The sequence below is a fragment of the Python bivittatus genome, unplaced genomic scaffold (genome assembly GCF_059951505.1).
Source record: "Python bivittatus isolate LINGU-HERP-01145 unplaced genomic scaffold, Pbiv_v1 ctg000350_np1212, whole genome shotgun sequence".
In the NCBI taxonomy this organism is placed as follows: domain Eukaryota; kingdom Metazoa; phylum Chordata; class Lepidosauria; order Squamata; family Pythonidae; genus Python; species Python bivittatus.
The window spans coordinates 5264986-5282807 of NW_028277074.1; the positions used below are offsets into that span (position 1 = coordinate 5264986).

At 35.0% G+C, this 17822-nt stretch overlaps 1 protein-coding gene and 1 non-coding gene across 6 annotated transcripts in view; one reads left to right on the forward strand and one right to left on the reverse strand.

The window, feature by feature from the left end:
- The first annotated feature begins 3458 nt into the window (after positions 1-3458).
- LOC112541369 (U6 spliceosomal RNA) lies at positions 3459-3560 on the forward strand. The gene has a single exon (XR_015796880.1). It is a non-coding gene; the product is annotated as a U6 spliceosomal RNA (small nuclear RNA).
- A 443-nt stretch (positions 3561-4003) lies between these two features.
- DCAF6 (DDB1 and CUL4 associated factor 6) overlaps positions 4004-17822 on the reverse strand; it is a 59341-nt gene continuing 45522 nt past the window's right edge. For 3 of the 5 annotated variants that reach the window (XM_007434239.4, XM_007434237.4, XM_088144524.1), the window contains 9 exons: positions 16892-17007; positions 15459-15542; positions 14705-15023; positions 12578-12616; positions 9746-9884; positions 7690-7846; positions 5571-5659; positions 5027-5132; positions 4004-4425 (listed from right to left, as the gene is read on the reverse strand). In XM_007434239.4, coding sequence (XP_007434301.1) covers positions 4361-4425; positions 5027-5132; positions 5571-5659; positions 7690-7846; positions 9746-9884; positions 12578-12616; positions 14705-15023; positions 15459-15542; positions 16892-17007 — 1114 coding nt within the window. In that variant the 3' untranslated portion in view covers positions 4004-4360. The remainder of the gene's footprint in view (positions 4426-5026; positions 5133-5570; positions 5660-7689; positions 7847-9745; positions 9885-12577; positions 12617-14704; positions 15024-15458; positions 15543-16891; positions 17008-17822) is intronic. The other 2 variants (XM_007434240.4, XM_007434238.4) reach the window with 1 other exon arrangement.

Genomic DNA, 17822 nt, shown 5'->3' on the forward strand with positions numbered 1-17822 from the left:
TGTCAAATTTAATCTCCTTAATCCTCCACATTACTGTCTCTTATAAGAAAAACTTTCATTACCCTATGAAAATCAGTGATTAATAAGCAAAGGTCAGGCAAACTTATTTACTGCATATGCAGAAAATAATTCAGAGCACAGTAAAATGCAGTACTTATATTGGTTAACAAGTATTGCTTCACAAAGCATAAAATGTATTTGCAACCGCCTGACATGGTTATGATTGAATCCAGTGTATCATATATGCATTTCATCTGAAATTTGGAAATAGTTACAAATTATGCTTATTCACATTTATGCATACATATTAGGTATATGTAAAGTAAACACACAGAGACAGAATTTTGTGGATATTTAATGAAAACCTACTATCAGAGTAGCTTGTTTATTGGAAAAAAAGAAGCAAGTTAAAACATAACATACCCATGGTATTATCAAGGGACTTAGGTTCTTATATAAAATACAATGAACTTGAAATGGTAATGCAGCAAGTTTCAGTGAAAATATTTGTATTTGTGAGATTGGGCCTTTCTCCATTTGTATGTAACTATGGCACAACCAGGCTCTAGGAACATATTTTTCTGCTCTAATCCCAGTAAGTTGTTTTCATTTTTTCCCCCCATGATGGAGACAAGATTAAGTTGTCCTTAGTTATACTGGTGTTAAAATAAAATGTCCTCCAGATTTTCTGGATTTTAGCCCTCATAATTGTCAAGCATTGTTTCTCCAAAATTGGTTCACAATTCAGCAATTTGTGCCCAGCTAGCAAGTACAGATCCTGCGCAGTACTCTAGAGGTCCATGATGACATTGTCTGAGAACTCTAGCATCCAATAAATTCAGCCTCTTTTTTTCATTGTATTTTCTGCTCAGGGCAATCATATTATTAGCACAGAAAGTCCTTCATATAGGAGTTGAGATATGTATCAGTCACACAGGTTATTCCTGTACATGTTTTACTATCAAGCTACATTTAAAATGTATATGGCTGGTGGGATGATTGATACTGCTCCCATCATTTTGAATTGTATATTGGCTTTTTATATAGAATTGTTACTAGTTATTTTAATGTGGATATATTTTTATTGTTTTGGATTTTAATTGTAAGCCGCCCAGAGTCACTCTCTGGGGGAGATAGGCAGCATATAAATTTAATGATAAATATAAAAGTTCTAATTACAGCATTCACTCTTGTTGACAAGCAGTGCTCCAGTCAGTGGGAGATCGTGGGAAAACACTAAGAACAGAAAGTTATCAAAGGGTGCCAGCTCCCCTGCTTCATCCATACTCCCATCTCTCTCACCTATTTGTCACATGCTGTAGGTTTTTTAAATAAAATACCTTTTTTAAATGAGAAAAGTAATCAATAGGGGGCCAATGCAAAGCTCTTAAAAGAGGTCAAGGTGTAGTCCATGCAACCTTTTTTTTCATAAAATGCATGTCTTTATCTTGTCTTTTCATCCATTAAATGTATTCTCTTATGTCTCTGCCTTAAGGAGAGAACCAAACATTTAACTGAAACATATTTTAATGTATTGCATAAAAGTGAGATTACCTTGAAAAGACCACCCCTTTTTTGTCTGAGAGCTAGCCTTCTCACCCCCAGGTCATAGTACTTGTCAGATGAAGGAACTGACTTTATTGCATTCATGCACATCCTGTAATAGGCTATGATATCTGTTTGAGTTCTCTTACATCAATCCCAGAAAAAAGCTTAAGAATTTAACCCTGGAGCACAGACTTACATGTAGGCTTTAATTTCTATGTACTACAATAGAAGAATCCTCTTTGGGTATACATCAACTGTTCAAGGTAGACCAGACTAGGAAACCAATGCCATATGGGTCAATACTAATTTTATTGTAAAGCTATAGTAACAGGAACTTGCATGTCTGAGTGCGCTTCCCTCTTCCCTCCATCTTCATGTGAACGAGGGAGGGTCTTGTCTGAGACATCTACTTTCTCCACCCAGGCTCAGGCCCCTTTTCTCTGACCACTGCCTTGGTAGTGGCTCTTCCTCCTGTCCTTCAAGGGCATTCCCTCTTCCCTCTACAGTATATGGCTTCTTTCTCACTGACTATGAGATAAATCTAGCTGAGCACTAGCCCTTTAGACCATCAATCCCTCAGAGATTAAATTAGCCCTGATCCTGCTGGCCTTTTGCAAGGCCTTGAAGACATGTTTCACATCCTGGGTTTCTAATCACCCCTTCAGGAGCCAGACACAGGTCGAAGGCACACACAGTGTTAAGGGAAAGACTTGTTTCTGTGAGTTCCAACAGCAAGGTAGCAGTAGTTGGTGGAGTAAAAAGACAAAAAGCAAGAAAACAGTAATTAGTCACAGATAAACACTTAACTGGGCAAAGGCAAATTCCATGAAACAGTCTGAAGTCAAAGATTTACAATGTCAAACTGTGGGAGAGATGAGGTCTTAGTCAATAAACATCTGGGGTCACAAATAACTGGATTCCAAGCAAGAGTCATAGTACACAAGGCCAGCTGCAAAAGTTGCTTTTAGCAAATGAAAGGTTGTTTCTATGAGGCTTAAATCCCCTCCCTGACAAGCTTGCCCAACTGTTGGCAATTTTTCCTTAATCTCTGCTGGTCAGTTCAGCATCTTGCTGCTTGCTCGCAAGTCGCACGCTTTGGTGGGGTGCACAGATCCTTGAAGGAATTGCCTCTGGGTTCAAGTGAGTACCTGAATCAGCCTGACTTGCAGCTGAGTCTGACCTGAGGGCATAACAACATGGTTTTGTCAATGGGCTTGGGGATCCAGATGTATGACAAAGCCCATGAAATGCTTGATTTGTTGTTGGTCCTATATAGTGGTTTCTTTAGCCACAGCTATGATTATGTGTGTGTTGTTTTCATAGTTATGTGTTTTATGTCTTTAACTGTTGATAACTGCCCAGGGTCATTAATTTGAGATGAGCAGCTATATAAATTGAAATATAAACTGAAATAAGTAAACAAACATTCTGTAGAAACGAACTATTATTTTGAAATATAACTCCAATGACTTTAGCAGGTTAAATTTCAAAAGTCCAGTATTCCGAAATAAAATGCTGCAGGAGTACAGAATGATTTCAGTACAAGACTTGGCAGGAGGAAACAATAGACTAAAGCAGTAATTCCCAACCTTTTCCTTTATGTGGACCCATGCACCATCATCTAAGGCTTTTAATGAATACAACACAGAACAAGTGATAACAGCCCCTTTTCTCCTGAAGATGGTGTTTGTGGAGTCTACAAAATTAAATTTAAAAACTACTTGCAACACATTGTGGATCACTACAGGTTAGGAAGCGCTATCTAAAGACCACCTGGCATACTTTTTATTATTTTGTTTACAATAATATCACTGGAGCTTAGCTTTCCTAATACAGACTTTGATTGTAAACTATATGATTGTACCTGCACAAAGAAAGGCCTTGTAATTACTCCTCCAGCAGTCCTCTATGCTATACTTTGGCAGGACATATACTAAAATTGTAATAGAGAGAAGATTAGCACGGCAGTGCACATGGATGACATGCAAATTTGTGAATTGTTCCATATTATTTTAAATGTTAACTTTATTGTAACTTTTACTGTGGACGTATTGTTGTTGCATTTTATAATTGTTGTAGAGTACAAGAGTCATATGGCAATGTATGTCTTCCTGTGTGTGTGCGTGTGTACACAAATGCACATGCACACACACACACATATATATAACAAGCTGCTTTTAGAAGGAACAGCAAGCATGATTTCATAAATACCTTAATATAAAATTAAGTATTTCACTCCAACACTTGAAGTGAGCAAAAAAAATTGAAATTCTCATGTTATCTTTTAAAAAGATTAATCTTTTAAAGATTAACCAGAGAAGATTACTTGGGAAAAGGAGGAAGAGTGAAATCACTATAATGAGCAAGAATGTAAAGTGTTCCAACAGACTGCTTGGTTGGTTTGCTATGTACAGTCACAGTGAAAAGTCAAACACAAATGTAAAACAACCACATCTTTTAATAGAAAGCAACAAACATGCAAATAGCAGGTATAGAAATTTATTTGAACCAATGTTTTTATTATTAAGTAAGTTATTTTAACATTGATCCAAGCTCCCATATTTGCAAGTTAAGGGAAAATATTGCACTTTGCGTTGTCTAGCACTCCTCATACATGGCAAAACATTTTAAAAACATTTTGCTTTTTTTAACTTGCACACTCTCACAAGTCATGCACACATTCATTCAAAAATCAGAATGTTAGGTTACCCAAAGCAAAACTTTAAAATTGCACTAAAGCTTTGTAAGGAAAAATATAATTCACGAGTTATACAAATTTCATGACGTTTTGTTGTTTCCAGAAAATAGCCAATTACTCTTCATCTTCATTTTCATTCTCTTGGCCAGACCCTTCAGACCTGTCACCTTCCAGCCGGTCTATAAGATATAAAAGCAATATTTTAAAGACAAAAGCATTCTTAAAGCCATTTTTAAATGGAATGTAAATACATTTGTTCTATAAACAGTATTATCCTCTACAAATATTAGAAAGAAAATGTAAGAACAGAAATATGCAAAGCTTCACTGATTTAAAGTAGCAGCAATGCCTTAATAGAATCCACCACCTAAGTATAAAATGTTGTTAAATGATTGTGTCCTACTGGCAAAGGCAGCCTGCTTGTACAGTGGTCTTTATTTACTTTATATTTTGTTTTTATTTCAAATTTAGTCACCACCCATCTCACTCAATGAGAGACTCTGGGTGGTTTACCATAAATGAGAGTAAAAACCAATTAAATTACAATAAAAACAGTAATAAAAAATAAATAATATAATCTAAAGAATAAGTGGTATAAATAAATTATTGACCTCTGGGAGCATCTTCAGGGTGCTAACCACCCCCAGGGTAGGCTACCCTTCTTGAGCCCCACACAAGCTGGCAGAGCCAGCTTTATGCTTACATTTATAAGGATCTGAGAAGAGAAGGAAGTTTCTCTCATAAGAAATCAAGTCCAAAGAGTCTCTGGAGCCATCCTACCTGCTCGTATGTGGTTCAAAGATGCCAACATCCTTAACATAAAAGAAGCTGGAACAGTAATTGTGTTTCTAGTTTCTTCCAGCATTAATTCATTTCGAGTTATAACCTACAAAGGAATAGAATGATAATAGAGCAAGAATTTAATAGAGTAGTTGTTTTCCTGGCCAACTGTATACATTACTGCAGCTATTATATTAATACACAACAAAGATGTTTGTCTCAATAATTGCTCATATTTAGCAAACAAATCTTGCCAATATATTCAACCACTGAAATGAAGTAGTTAATTGCTAAAGTTTTATCTTCAATTTAACAGTGTCTCAATCCATGTCACATAAACATTATAATCCACCTCTGTATTATCCTAAGTTTCACTTATGATCTTTTTTGGGTAATGCATCTATGAAATTAGTATTTCTTTCTAAATTGTAGATGTTAAAGATGCAAACAGGATGTTAACTTCCTCAAAATTAAGACAATTTAATTTTAAAAAGAGTTATAACTTTTAACGTAGGATTGATATTAGAGCAAAAGCTCATCTTACCTCATCAGCAAGTTTCCGATTAAAAATCTTGGATTCTTCTAGTGGTGACCAGATTTTTATGTCATAATCAATACCTGATGAGGCTAGAACTAAACAATTGTTTAGAAATATATTAGAAAGCATGTGTAAAGATTTGTAAATACAAATAGCATTTGATAGTTTTCTGCTACATCATAAGCTATTTGAAGGTTTTTAAAAAATATTCACTAGGATGGATGACAAATCCCTATTCTGCAAAGTCAGCAACCACTAATATGAGGTTCTGTATCAATTAATCAGGAAAAAATATCCTTGATCTTTTACATAGAAATTCCTGTAGAAGATCAAACAGGATAGAACATATCCATAACTGAGTTCAGAAGCTAACTGTCCATGCTGCTGATTAGAAAAGAACAGAAAATGCTTCCACACAGGGACTACAAAATGATGTTTTTCGTTGTTTTTGATACACAAGTACTAGCGTGACTTTCAATATCTAGATAGGTTAGATATGAAAGAACTGTATTAATTTATCATTCCCAAACTAGGGATGGGGTAGTTATCTGGGCTGCAAAAGTCTGTATGACCACCAGATGGCAGCAACCTGTTAGCTTTTTGCAGCAAGATATGGTAAGGTATATTACTGAAAAAACAGCAGGTTAGTACTGGGAAGGACAAAACAACAGGAAGATATCTGGAATTAACAAATATGCAAGCACCTTGATATAGAAACATTCTCCAAAATCTTGGGAATAAATAAGTAAACGCTCTCAATAACAGAGAAAAAGTTTACAAGGCAAATGTGCATTCTTTCCAGACAATTGGCTCTCAGGCCTAATAGCAAGTTTATTGTAATATCATTGATTTAAAGAGTTTTTATTTGATTAATAATTTGTTTTTACCAATTAAATGGTTTCATTGGAATTAATAATTTCTATACTTCCCAAATCTCTTTAGTGCCTTATTCTGTTACTAACAGAAACGCAGCGATATTTTCAACAACACAAGGGAATAGAGAAAAACATTGGAAACACCTGTAACTCATGGCTGAATGATGAAGGCTAATTTAGGGCTAAAGTTTAAATCTAATGATCAAAATATCCTAAATGGTTAAACTGATTAGTTATCATCCTTTTAAAAACATTCTACATCCTCCTTTCCTAAAGATTTGGGGACAACATGTTATCCTATAATATGATAACACTGTAATATGATAAGGGTGATAACCAATCAGTTTAACCATTAAGGATATTTTGATCATTAGATTTAAATTTTAGCCCTAAATTAGCCTTCATCAGAAGGATTCTATGTAATTGTATATAGAATATGACATATATCCTTCTCATAGAGGCATATTCCTATCAGGAACCTGTGACACTGTCATAACTGTATGCCACACTACAGTCACAATGGATGTGACATCTAGGAGAAGGATTGTAATTCTGTCTCTATATTTCATTTCTATTATTTTTAAGTGTTTCATTCATTTTTATATGCTTTGTTGAGGCTAAGTATAGTGCTTTACTATTCCAGAGAGGAGTTGTTTATTCAACTTCAGAACGCTTCAAAGAAGAGGCTATCCTTTAACCTCATAGCACTGCTTTGCTATTTTGTAAAATATCTGGTTGACTTCAGTTACTCCAATGAAGACTGTGTGCTCCCCACTTTTTAAATCATGGAACACGTTTTTATATTCATGAAGGAAAATAAAATACGAAAAATATTTAAATCACTGCTTTCCCACCCCAGCTGAGTATCAGTCTCTTGTCTTTTAAAATAGGATCCTGAAGGAGTATAGTACAAGGTAGGATTTGCAATTCATGGTATATGGACAAAGGTGTATTTTCCCAACAGCACTGAAGAGAAGTAAAGACAAAAGCAGAATGAAATGTAATAAGGACTCTTTCAGGTAGGAAAGGAAGGTAATATTGCAGCCACAGCCTTCCATTTGGCAGGGGTGGGGATGACAGCATAAATCACAATTAACCTACTTGCTTCAAATGTCAGGATGCAAGAATGTGAGAGGGGGTTTGGATTATCTTTCAACACACATTACATCATTTTTGCACCAGCCAACTTTATAAGGGATTCCATATAAGATATGTATAAACATGTCTATTACAGATAGATGCAGTCTTACTTGGATCAAATGGATGCGGTTGCAGACAGTTCACTACATGATTATCCGCTTCCAGCAACATCAGGTGCTCAGCAGTATGTCGATCCCAGATGAAGATATGTCCACAATCTGAACCACTCATTACAAAGTTAGAACCCCAGAAATTGGCTTCTTTTATCTGCAGGTAAATTAAGGAAACAACTGAAACACTTTATTTTTATATTTACTAAACATCATTGAGAAACACGAAAAAGAAGATATTCAAGACTGTTCACACTGGGCCTGAACAGAGACTTGGGTCTGCTAACTTCTCATTCTTTGGCATGGCCATGAGAAAGGTGGAAGTTCTCACTTTTAATGTTTACATAATTACAGTTTATTATGCCCAAACCTGGAAAAGGTCATAGAGAAAAATGGAATTATACTTAGAGAAATAAGTACAGTATTAAAAAGCAAAAACAAAAGTCTGCTATATTTGATTTTTATACCTTTATATCATTACAGTATCAACTTCCTATCATCAGATGCAAGGCCAGATATAATAATCCAGTCTTGATGCAAAATATAAATACTGTTGAATCAATTTGGAATAGCAAGTACAATATCAGCAAATATAGTATTTAGGTAGTAAACACTACTTTCAAAAGTCCAATATACATTTTGTTCATTTCAGAAGAAATTTCCAAAAAACGATACAGGTTAATTAAAAGGAAGCTGAAGAGAGTGGAGGAGGAAAAAATGTCATGTATGTTTAAAAATGTAGAGATTATTTAAAACTGCAACAGCATAATAGATTGTACAACACAGTATAGGAAAAGTATTTACTGATAGGTGAATCATTTCAACAATCCTTAGAGAAAAAATTGTTTACTTTGGATCAGAATTAAATTATAAAAATAACTGAATCTGCCCGTTGTGTAGGTAGCCTACAGTAACAATAGAAGCTGAAGGGTGCAAACTGTCAAGTGACCAAATGATCATTATGCTATATAAAAGTTATTTCACCAAACAGTAAAATAAATATTGTATTGAATCTGAAAGTTAAGCTTTTCTAAATTACATAGTTTCAGAAAGAAGTCTTTCTCTTTTGTACAGAAGAATGACACCTGCGTACATGGAGAATGTTATTCATTCTCTGTGCAAGTGGTAAATTCTGAGTGCAGATCTAGACAGAAATAGATTTTTTTTTTTAATTTAACATGTTATAACTGGCTGGATTACTTTTGTCATTGGTATAGCATCTATAGCTTTCAGCGTTTTTTATAAAGTATTCTATTTTTTTTTCAGCAGTTTTGCATAACTGGCTTCAGGGAATGATTGTTATTGATATCCCTATAAAATCAGCAAGGGCAAATCTATATCCATTATTTTTTGAATAAGATTATTTTCTACCCAAATAATGCCCTATATTGGTAAAGTAGCTCATGATATCTCACACTGTTGTGATTGAATATAAAAAGATGAAGATGCCCATGAATCGATCCACCTCCTGGTAACTACACTGACCCAGAAATAGATTGCTGTTGCCTTCTTCTGGGATTTTGTTTTCCTTCCCAGTCTAGCCTACAGCCCTGAAATATTCAAGTGGTCCTTCATCTAAGCAGTAACCAGGTCCAACCTTGGCTAGCTTCTGGGATTGGTCAAACTTCATTGGTGCTGTCAGTTTAATTATACCTGTTAAGTTAATTTAATAAGTTAATTAAGTTAATTTATGACAATCTATCATAAATATAAAACAACGCTGTTATTATGCAGATACCAGAATATTACCATTCTTTTCTTTAAAATTACAAGGTTATTTAATAAATAAACCAGATACCAGTGCTTTGATAGACACCTCTCCAGGAAAACCACAACAACAACAACACTCAATAGGTGGATAAAAATGCCAAATCCAATCTACTCTAGATATTTAATCTGGCTTACTGTGCGACTAACAATAATTGTTAAATACATTTATTATTTAATGCTTATTATTTAATAATAAAGTAACACGTGACATTACTGAAAAATTATTTTCTAAAACAAGTTAGCATAACAACAGATTTAGCAAAAATGAACAGCAGAAAGGAGGTACCATTGTCCGGGAGTTCCGATGACCTTTATAAACCATTTTTATTAAAGGGCGTCTAATATTTAGTGTTTCTAATTCTTCCATTTCCTTTCTCTCTTTTCTTCGTCTGAAAAGTTCCTGGATCCGAGCAACAGCAGATCGTCTGTAGATTATGAACAGAAGGACTAGTATTATCAGGAAGTTACATAATAGCCTCATTTTATGAACAGAAAGACTGGTATTATCAGTTACATAATAACCGGGTACCCTGCCTTCCCACTGAGGTTGTGGAATTTAAGCAAGAGAACGTTCTGCAGCATCTAGAAATAGACAATAAAACAATGAATCATTAAGCAAGGGCATCATATGGTCAGAGTGCAAGCAGCTGTAAGTAAATTTTGAAACACAATAACCATGTTAGATGTGAGCATCTAGGATAGATGAACCCTAGAAAACACTGTAAATGCTCAAGGAAAGAAGTACCTAGAGCATGGCCCAGTGCTGAGGTAATAATGTTCATATTTTGGAATATTATAGAGTGGAACAATATGCTTTGCCAATATTCACAATATAGGGAGACTAAGGGAACAGAAAGACAGAGAGGTCCTGAGGAATGTATGCCTGAAAAACAAAGTTGTCTTTGGATATGGAAAATGAATGCTTAGGACAGTGGTTCTTAAACTGGGGGTAATTACCAAATTAGAGGGGCAATTTGGGCACATTCTGGGGATAATGAAGCAATTGTTAACTGATTGGTTGTGAGTCAAAGATTCAGTTTGGGATTGCCACTGCTGAGATGCCTGTGTAAAACAAGAGTCTAGGAGTTTTTTGTGGGGGTAATGACATTATTTGAGATTATTCAGGGGTAATTGGGTTGAACAGTTGAAGAGCCACTAATTTAGGAAGATAAGATTCTCGACTAGAAAGGTGGAGAGGATACAGTCAACAAATAGGCGGTGTGGGCTAACTGAATATACCATTTTTGCAGTTACTGGAGAGTCCCAATATTGCACCTATGAAATTGAGCAGCAAATTGGAAAACAAGCACAATGTGATTTCCTCCTGAAACTGCCCCCCCACCATAATTATGTGCAGATTTGGCTACTAAAAAATTATTTGTCCAATACATTTGTCCCACATTATTTATATTCTGTTCACACTCGACTTCAAACTCAAAGCTTCTTCCTAATTTAATCTAATTTCGCTGCAATTTCAAACATACACATGGATTCCATACTATTCACATAAAGTTACACAGTATTCTAAATGTTTGTCAATGAAACTTATTTTAAGTTTAAATTAAAGATGTCAACATGAGTAAGCAAAACATTTGTTTTCAAGGTCTTATTCTCTGGTATTCCAAAGATTTCTCTAAACCTTTGTGGGGTGTTGTTTGTTTTTACCTTATCTTAAATGTTACCTTCATTACCTATTAACACTGTTTTAGACTGTAGAGCCTGAATATATATAGGTGTCAAGGGCCCTGCTAAACATATTTCCTCAAATAAGGATGAAGAGGAAGTGGAAGAGCTCCTCCACTTTCCCTTCATCCATACCTTGAGGAAATATGCCCAAGCAACTTCAAGGAGACAAAACCCAGACAAGATGACTCAGATTCTGACCCTGAGGATGTGGATGTTGCATTCAAGCCAGGACCACCCAGTTCCCAAGAATAATGACGCCTACAAATAAAGGACCTGACAGAGACAAAAGTAGATGAATACTCACAAATATATTGGAAAACACTGAAGCATGCTTTGCCAAAACCAACTTTTGTAATCAGGGCCACATACAGTAGGTTCAGCTATGGCTGGGTAGAAGCTGAGGGAATCTCGGGCCTTTGGACTCTGTGTAGGAGCATTATGACACTGGAGTAACTTTTTCACAACAGCCCCTTACTGAATGCTTCAAGTTGTACCATGCCTGCTATCAGGAATCTCTGATTGGTTTGCCTTGATATGTTACAGTTCTTACCCTCTCTGTACTTTTATCAAATAGCAGGAATTAACTAGGTATGGATATGGGCTAAATTGGTTTAGATCTTATGTGGAATATGCTATATATTTAGTACACATCAAGTCAAGGCCAGGACAACAGGTAACCATATACTTCCAAACCTTCTTTTGCAGAATCAGATATTCCATAACCTGATGCAAATGCATACAGGTTTTCCAATTCTTAGCATGTGGCTAGGAACCAAAGGCACATATGCTTATATTCTCCTATGTAAACTTTAAATCCCCCAAAGTTAGAAAGCAGTTTGGGCATTAAATTACAAAGCAGTCTAAATGGAGTTTTTTAAAATAATGCCTAATTACTAAGCTAATTTTTGAACTTTCAGAAGTTTGAAGATGGGGATATTTTCTAAGAATAAACTCAAGATGATTAAAAAGCTAAGTCTCAATGTAAAAAGATTCCATATGCTCATTTGGTTCCCAACTAACATTTTTTATGAGTTATTCTAAATGTTGTCTACTATTACTGTTGAAAAATAGAATTAAACAGTTGATGTTCAATCAATACAAGTTATTTCAAATCCATATTAGCAGTGGTTCATGCAAAATATGCCATGTGCTTAAAAAAGGGAAATAAAAAGACTGGATTTGAGTTTCATTTTGTTTTTATACATTCATCTCCAATAAATAAGGTTAATAAAGTTATTAAGACTGTACACAGCATTTTCTTCTTACTATTCCTGGGCACAACATGCAGCTAAATCACTGCTCCATAACATCCTCTATATGCAGTTTAGTAGATTTAAAACAGGTAATATAACCACTAGAACAGGTAGTTAGATACTGCACCAATCATTTTTTAAAAAACTGAATTGTTTATGGAATGGGAATTTTGAATTACCTCATTATTCTATCACCTACTGCTGTTCCTCTGATATATCTAGCAAAAGGAATAACAGCTAAAGTCATTCAAATAAAAATACTATATGAACTATTTTTAAAGAAAAAAAATGCTGCATTCTCAGGCTAATTTAACCATTTTATTTCAATGTTCATAATATTCCAAATATTTCTAATTGATGTTTTTTTCCTCATTGGGCCCTGAAGCAACACATTTCCTTGTAAAATCACCATTAATTCTTCAGTACCTGTGTCAGTTTTCAAGTTTAGAAAATATTAATTTGCAGCTATATATCAATTTACTTGCATTCAAAATAAAAAGTAGAAGAAAATATTTTTGTTTTGCATTTAGTAGTGACAATTAACAGATTGTGTAGAAAACCTGTTACTATTACAGCAATCTAGCTACTGAGATGACTTCATTCTAAATCTTTTAGCAGAGTGCTTAAATCCTATTGCTTCTGAAGAATTTGTTCAGTTAGGCTGGATATGGCAGATCTTCTGACCAGATTATGGATCTGTCTTATAAATCCAACAGAAAAAAGAACTTTAAGCAAGCTGAAAACATTGGAATGAGATCAACTAAAAAAAAAAAAAGCGTATCAGAATCCAAATCAAATGAAGCCTAAATTAGGCAAATGATAGACTAAAAAAGGATTGCTGAGAGCTATAACCTAAACCAAATAATGCTTAAATAGATCTGAATGACTGAACCAAAGAGCCATGGCTAAACCAAAGACTGCTTTTAAAAATCAATACTGGGTTTCTCTGTTCTTCTAAAACATGCACATCTGTGTGAATAACATACAGCTTAAATTCATAGCAATTTTTAGTGGGCAATAAATCAGAAAGATACTAACACAGAATTTGTTAATGCATTGGGTTTTTCAAAACAAAGTTAAGAAGAAATTACATTGATGTTGCTTAAATATGTTGTCGTAGTATCATTTTTTACATAGCTCTGTAGTAATAGAATGCTCTGTTGCAAAGAAACATTTTATTTCAATAGCACATCAAGACATAAGCGTGACTGTATTCAATGCTAGTACGTAGGTGACCAGGGGTGGGGGGCAGAGACATGTAACCAAATGATTCACTGCATCAGATGCAAACTCTGCCACTTTTGTGTTTGAGTGCCAAGACACAATGCAACTATGAAAGGGGAGAGCTTGCATCATGACATTATATCATCATCATTAGGAATGGACATCTATTTGAAATTTGGCATTAATTATTTGAGGCTGCAATCCTAAACACACTTTAACTGAAACCAGGTATGCGTAACATGAGACCTCAGAGCTATATGAATGCAAACTCTTCTGTTTTTTTGTATAGTCCATAAAGCACATTTTAAACAAAGCTGCTAAAAACTGATAGCATGGTTTCCCAGTACATTGAGTTAGGAAAAAATTGAAATATATTAGAGTAAGTTAAGCCGAGCAGGCTTAACACGATTAATAAAGAAGGAATTCTTCCTCTAAAATCTACACAAAACAAAACAAACCTGGCATCACTCGGATTTTCATGACCCACCTAGTGGGTCTTCAGACATCCAAAAATGTACTAAACAATTGCTGTGGAGAAAAATAGGAGGAAGGGACATTACGTATGCTGCCTCAAGCTCCTGCATGTAAGACATCATCTAAGCTCCTGCACCTAGCAAACTAATAAAATGTGTGAAGTAGCCACTGCAAAACCTCACTGTACTCTACATACTTCTAACACAGACGTGCCCTCTCTCAACACAATCACATACATATCTCCCCATTCAATTAAATGATCCAGTTAGGAAAGTATGATAGAACTGCAGCCTTGGGGCCTCTATTCACCAAAATGTGTAGTGAATTATTAAATAAATTTAACTCAGATACAGTCACGCTTAAGTCTTGATGTACTATTGAAATATATTCAGTAAGGTCACTGAAGTTGAATGCAAATACATAAAGCCACAACTGTAGCTACAGCAAAATAAATGGTGAAATGAAGAAATGATGTGTCATGCTTTTAGTCAATGCAAATTGCCAAAAAGACAGTATTGAGATCTGAATGAATATGCTGCAAGGTTTTCAGTTTTCTCTTCAAAGTGACAAGTATTTGGAGGCAGGAAAGAAAACACACTAATACTAACCTATGACCTACGCCTCCACGATACCGTGCACCAGGTATAAGAACAGGGTCATCATCGCTATCATCAGTTTCATGGAAAACAGAACTTCTTGTTGATGATTCTTCATGAGAAGCAAGTCCTGAGGAATCTGGTTGAGAATGAGGTTCATGATTGGTATTATTTGGGATGGTAGTAGAATCTGTACTTTGTTGACTCAAACTTCCTTGATCTTCCATGGTTTTGCTTGATAAATCTTCCCCTGGGATCTGGCAGGTTAAATCAAGATCAGGAACATTTCCTTGTTCCATAGTACTTTCAGGCTGGTCAGATATTTCATTGTCTGACAGAATAAATAATATTTGGTTAATCATCAAACACTTCTGAATATGATTAACAGCATTAGAATCTGAAAGAACAACTACATGAGATTGATATAATCTATTAAGAGATATAATAGCTATAAATAGCAAAGAAGTATTTGATTCTGTTTTAGTTGTTGCTCTATTTGGGTACCATATTTTCTACAAGTATTTTATTCAAAGCAGTTCTCTGAGAATAGTTAGGTAATGCAGTGTTAGTACAGAGATACAGTAACAAAACCACAATACACTACAGTAAATGGCTGACAGTTCAGCACAAATTAATTCCAAACCTTCAAAAAATTTACAGGAGCATAAAACAAACATAACAGTATCAACTGCTAATACCTGGTGATACCAATTAAGATAAAATTCCTCAGGTACCTTTAACATACATCTGTAAGTATTTTACATACCTGAATGTGGTGTATCAGCATTTTCATTTGTTGACATTAACTGTTCAGTATTTGTACTTTCTTCAGGTGATTCTTCAGAAATTTCTAAAACAATTTAAAATTTAAAATAATGAATTCTGCAGATGGATAGAAACCATTTCTTAAGTTTTCTACTCTACACTATAATGGTGTTGATAAAGCTTTAGAATGATTTCAAAGTCTACTATATTTTACATTGGGGGAGGCAACCTGGTGCTTTCCAGATGTTTAAACTACAATTTCTAGTCCTGTTAGTAGGACATTTGATTCTGATCCTGTTAGCAATGATGAGTATGAAGTCTAAAGAATTTTGAGAATCCGCCAATGTTTCACGTGACAAGTAAAGGTTACGGCTAAAATATGCTTTATAAAAATGTGGGGTTACAACAGGCCCAAATTTCTTTGTACCCCTGATGAAATAAGACCTTCTGGTTCCTATCCTTATTTTAGCTACAGATTCCAGATATGTATGGTAATCTAGTTTTATAAATATTATTTATGTTCAGCTGAAACTATTATTTAAACTATTAGAATCTATTTATGGCTGTAGCAATTTCATTATATATAATTCTTAAGCAAGCATTTTACCGCATTTATGTACAATTATAATTTCTGAAAGTTCTTGACTATTTAACGCATATAGTGAGCTCCAGCTCTCTAATAGTGTTTGCTCAACTCATATAGTACAGGTAGTCCTTAGGTTATGATGGCAATTGGGACCAGGATTGCTGTTGTTAAGTGATGCAGTTGTAAGGTGCAATGTCATGTGACTTCATTGCTTGGCATCAGCAATCTACCGATGTAACCACGTCACATCAGCAATCCTGGCAGTCCTGGTTGCTGTCAAAATCCCAGGATACACAGGTTGTTAAGTGGGAAGAGGCAGGAATCCCAGGTAAGGAACACAAACGTGTGTGTGGGTGCCACACATGGGCACTAGAGTGTGTGGGTGGTCAGTGGGGGCCACAGATTGTGATCATGTGACTGCGGGGATGCTGCGATGGCTGGAACTTCATACGTCCATTTTTTCAGTGCCACCATAACTTTGAATGGTCACTGAACGAATGGACATAAGCCAAGAACTACCTGTATTAGTAATTTAAAGATACTGCTGAATTTATTTTCTCTCAACTCTCAACAGTTACTTGTGTAACTGGATACAATGAAAAAAGAATGGTATACAATGTATTATAACAGTCATCAATTTCACATTGTTAATTAGCAACTTCTTCCTGTGTAAGACTAAGTAGTTTTGTGGTTCAAATTGAAAGTTTTGCTTGTCCTCTGCATTCAAAATGAGATAAAAATATTACTTGGTCTGCCTAAACAAATGTTTTGGAGTTCCATGAGAGCAGATCAGCAATGTTATGATAGAACATGGTGTTTCTTATAATGGAAATGACTTCACGTCTTACTTGATTCTTCACTCTCTGGTGTTGGTACTTCTGAACTTGGAGTTCTTAGAGATTCTTCCTGACCTTCTATTTTGCTGTGATTTCCACTCCCTCTTGAACTTGAAGCTGTACTACTCCTAGCAACAAAAGCATGCAACAATATATGCACTATTTTAGGTATATTTCCTGTTCTTTAAAAGTTTGTAAAGTACAGATAAAAAGATCAGCTACATAGGATTCAGTATTAAAATTAATAGAGCAACATTTTAAAAGCAGCAGAAATAAATATAAAATTCAAACATGTGGGATCAAAATTCAGAATTAAGTGTCTGTGGAAATAAAAAGGGTGACAAAATTACATTAATGTAACAATGTGTGCATTCCCAGATGGAATAGGAACAATTTAACAGACAGTATTGTCAACACTAGGAAAACCATCCCCTCAGTAGTTTGCACCTACATCTTTAAGAATGTTAACTATAGCACCAGAATCATGTGGACGTATAATCATTACTGTATCCTGGTTGCAAGCTGTGAAATATTACCTTGAGGAGGAACACTTGCAGTTAGGCTGGAATTGTCCAGCCACTAATTAACCCTATCTCAGAATTACTTGACTAGGAGAGCAGGAATGACAAGAATGTAAACAAGCATCCACCATCAACTGATACTAAAGATAAAAGGAAATCCAAGTCTCCTCTTCTAAGAGAGCAATGTTGTAACCAGCATGAAGGACTCCCACAGAAATAAAGATAAACATGGCTAGAAACCAGTGGCATTTGTAACAAGCTGCAACAATTTCAAGAAGATAATACATGAATGGTGGCATTATTATCCAAAAGAACGTGATTTGGTACTTGCATCACAATGTCTGATACAAATATATAAATTGCATCATGACATCATGTGTCATTATCTGCCCCCTGCTTCTCTGTATCTTCACTGTATTCTA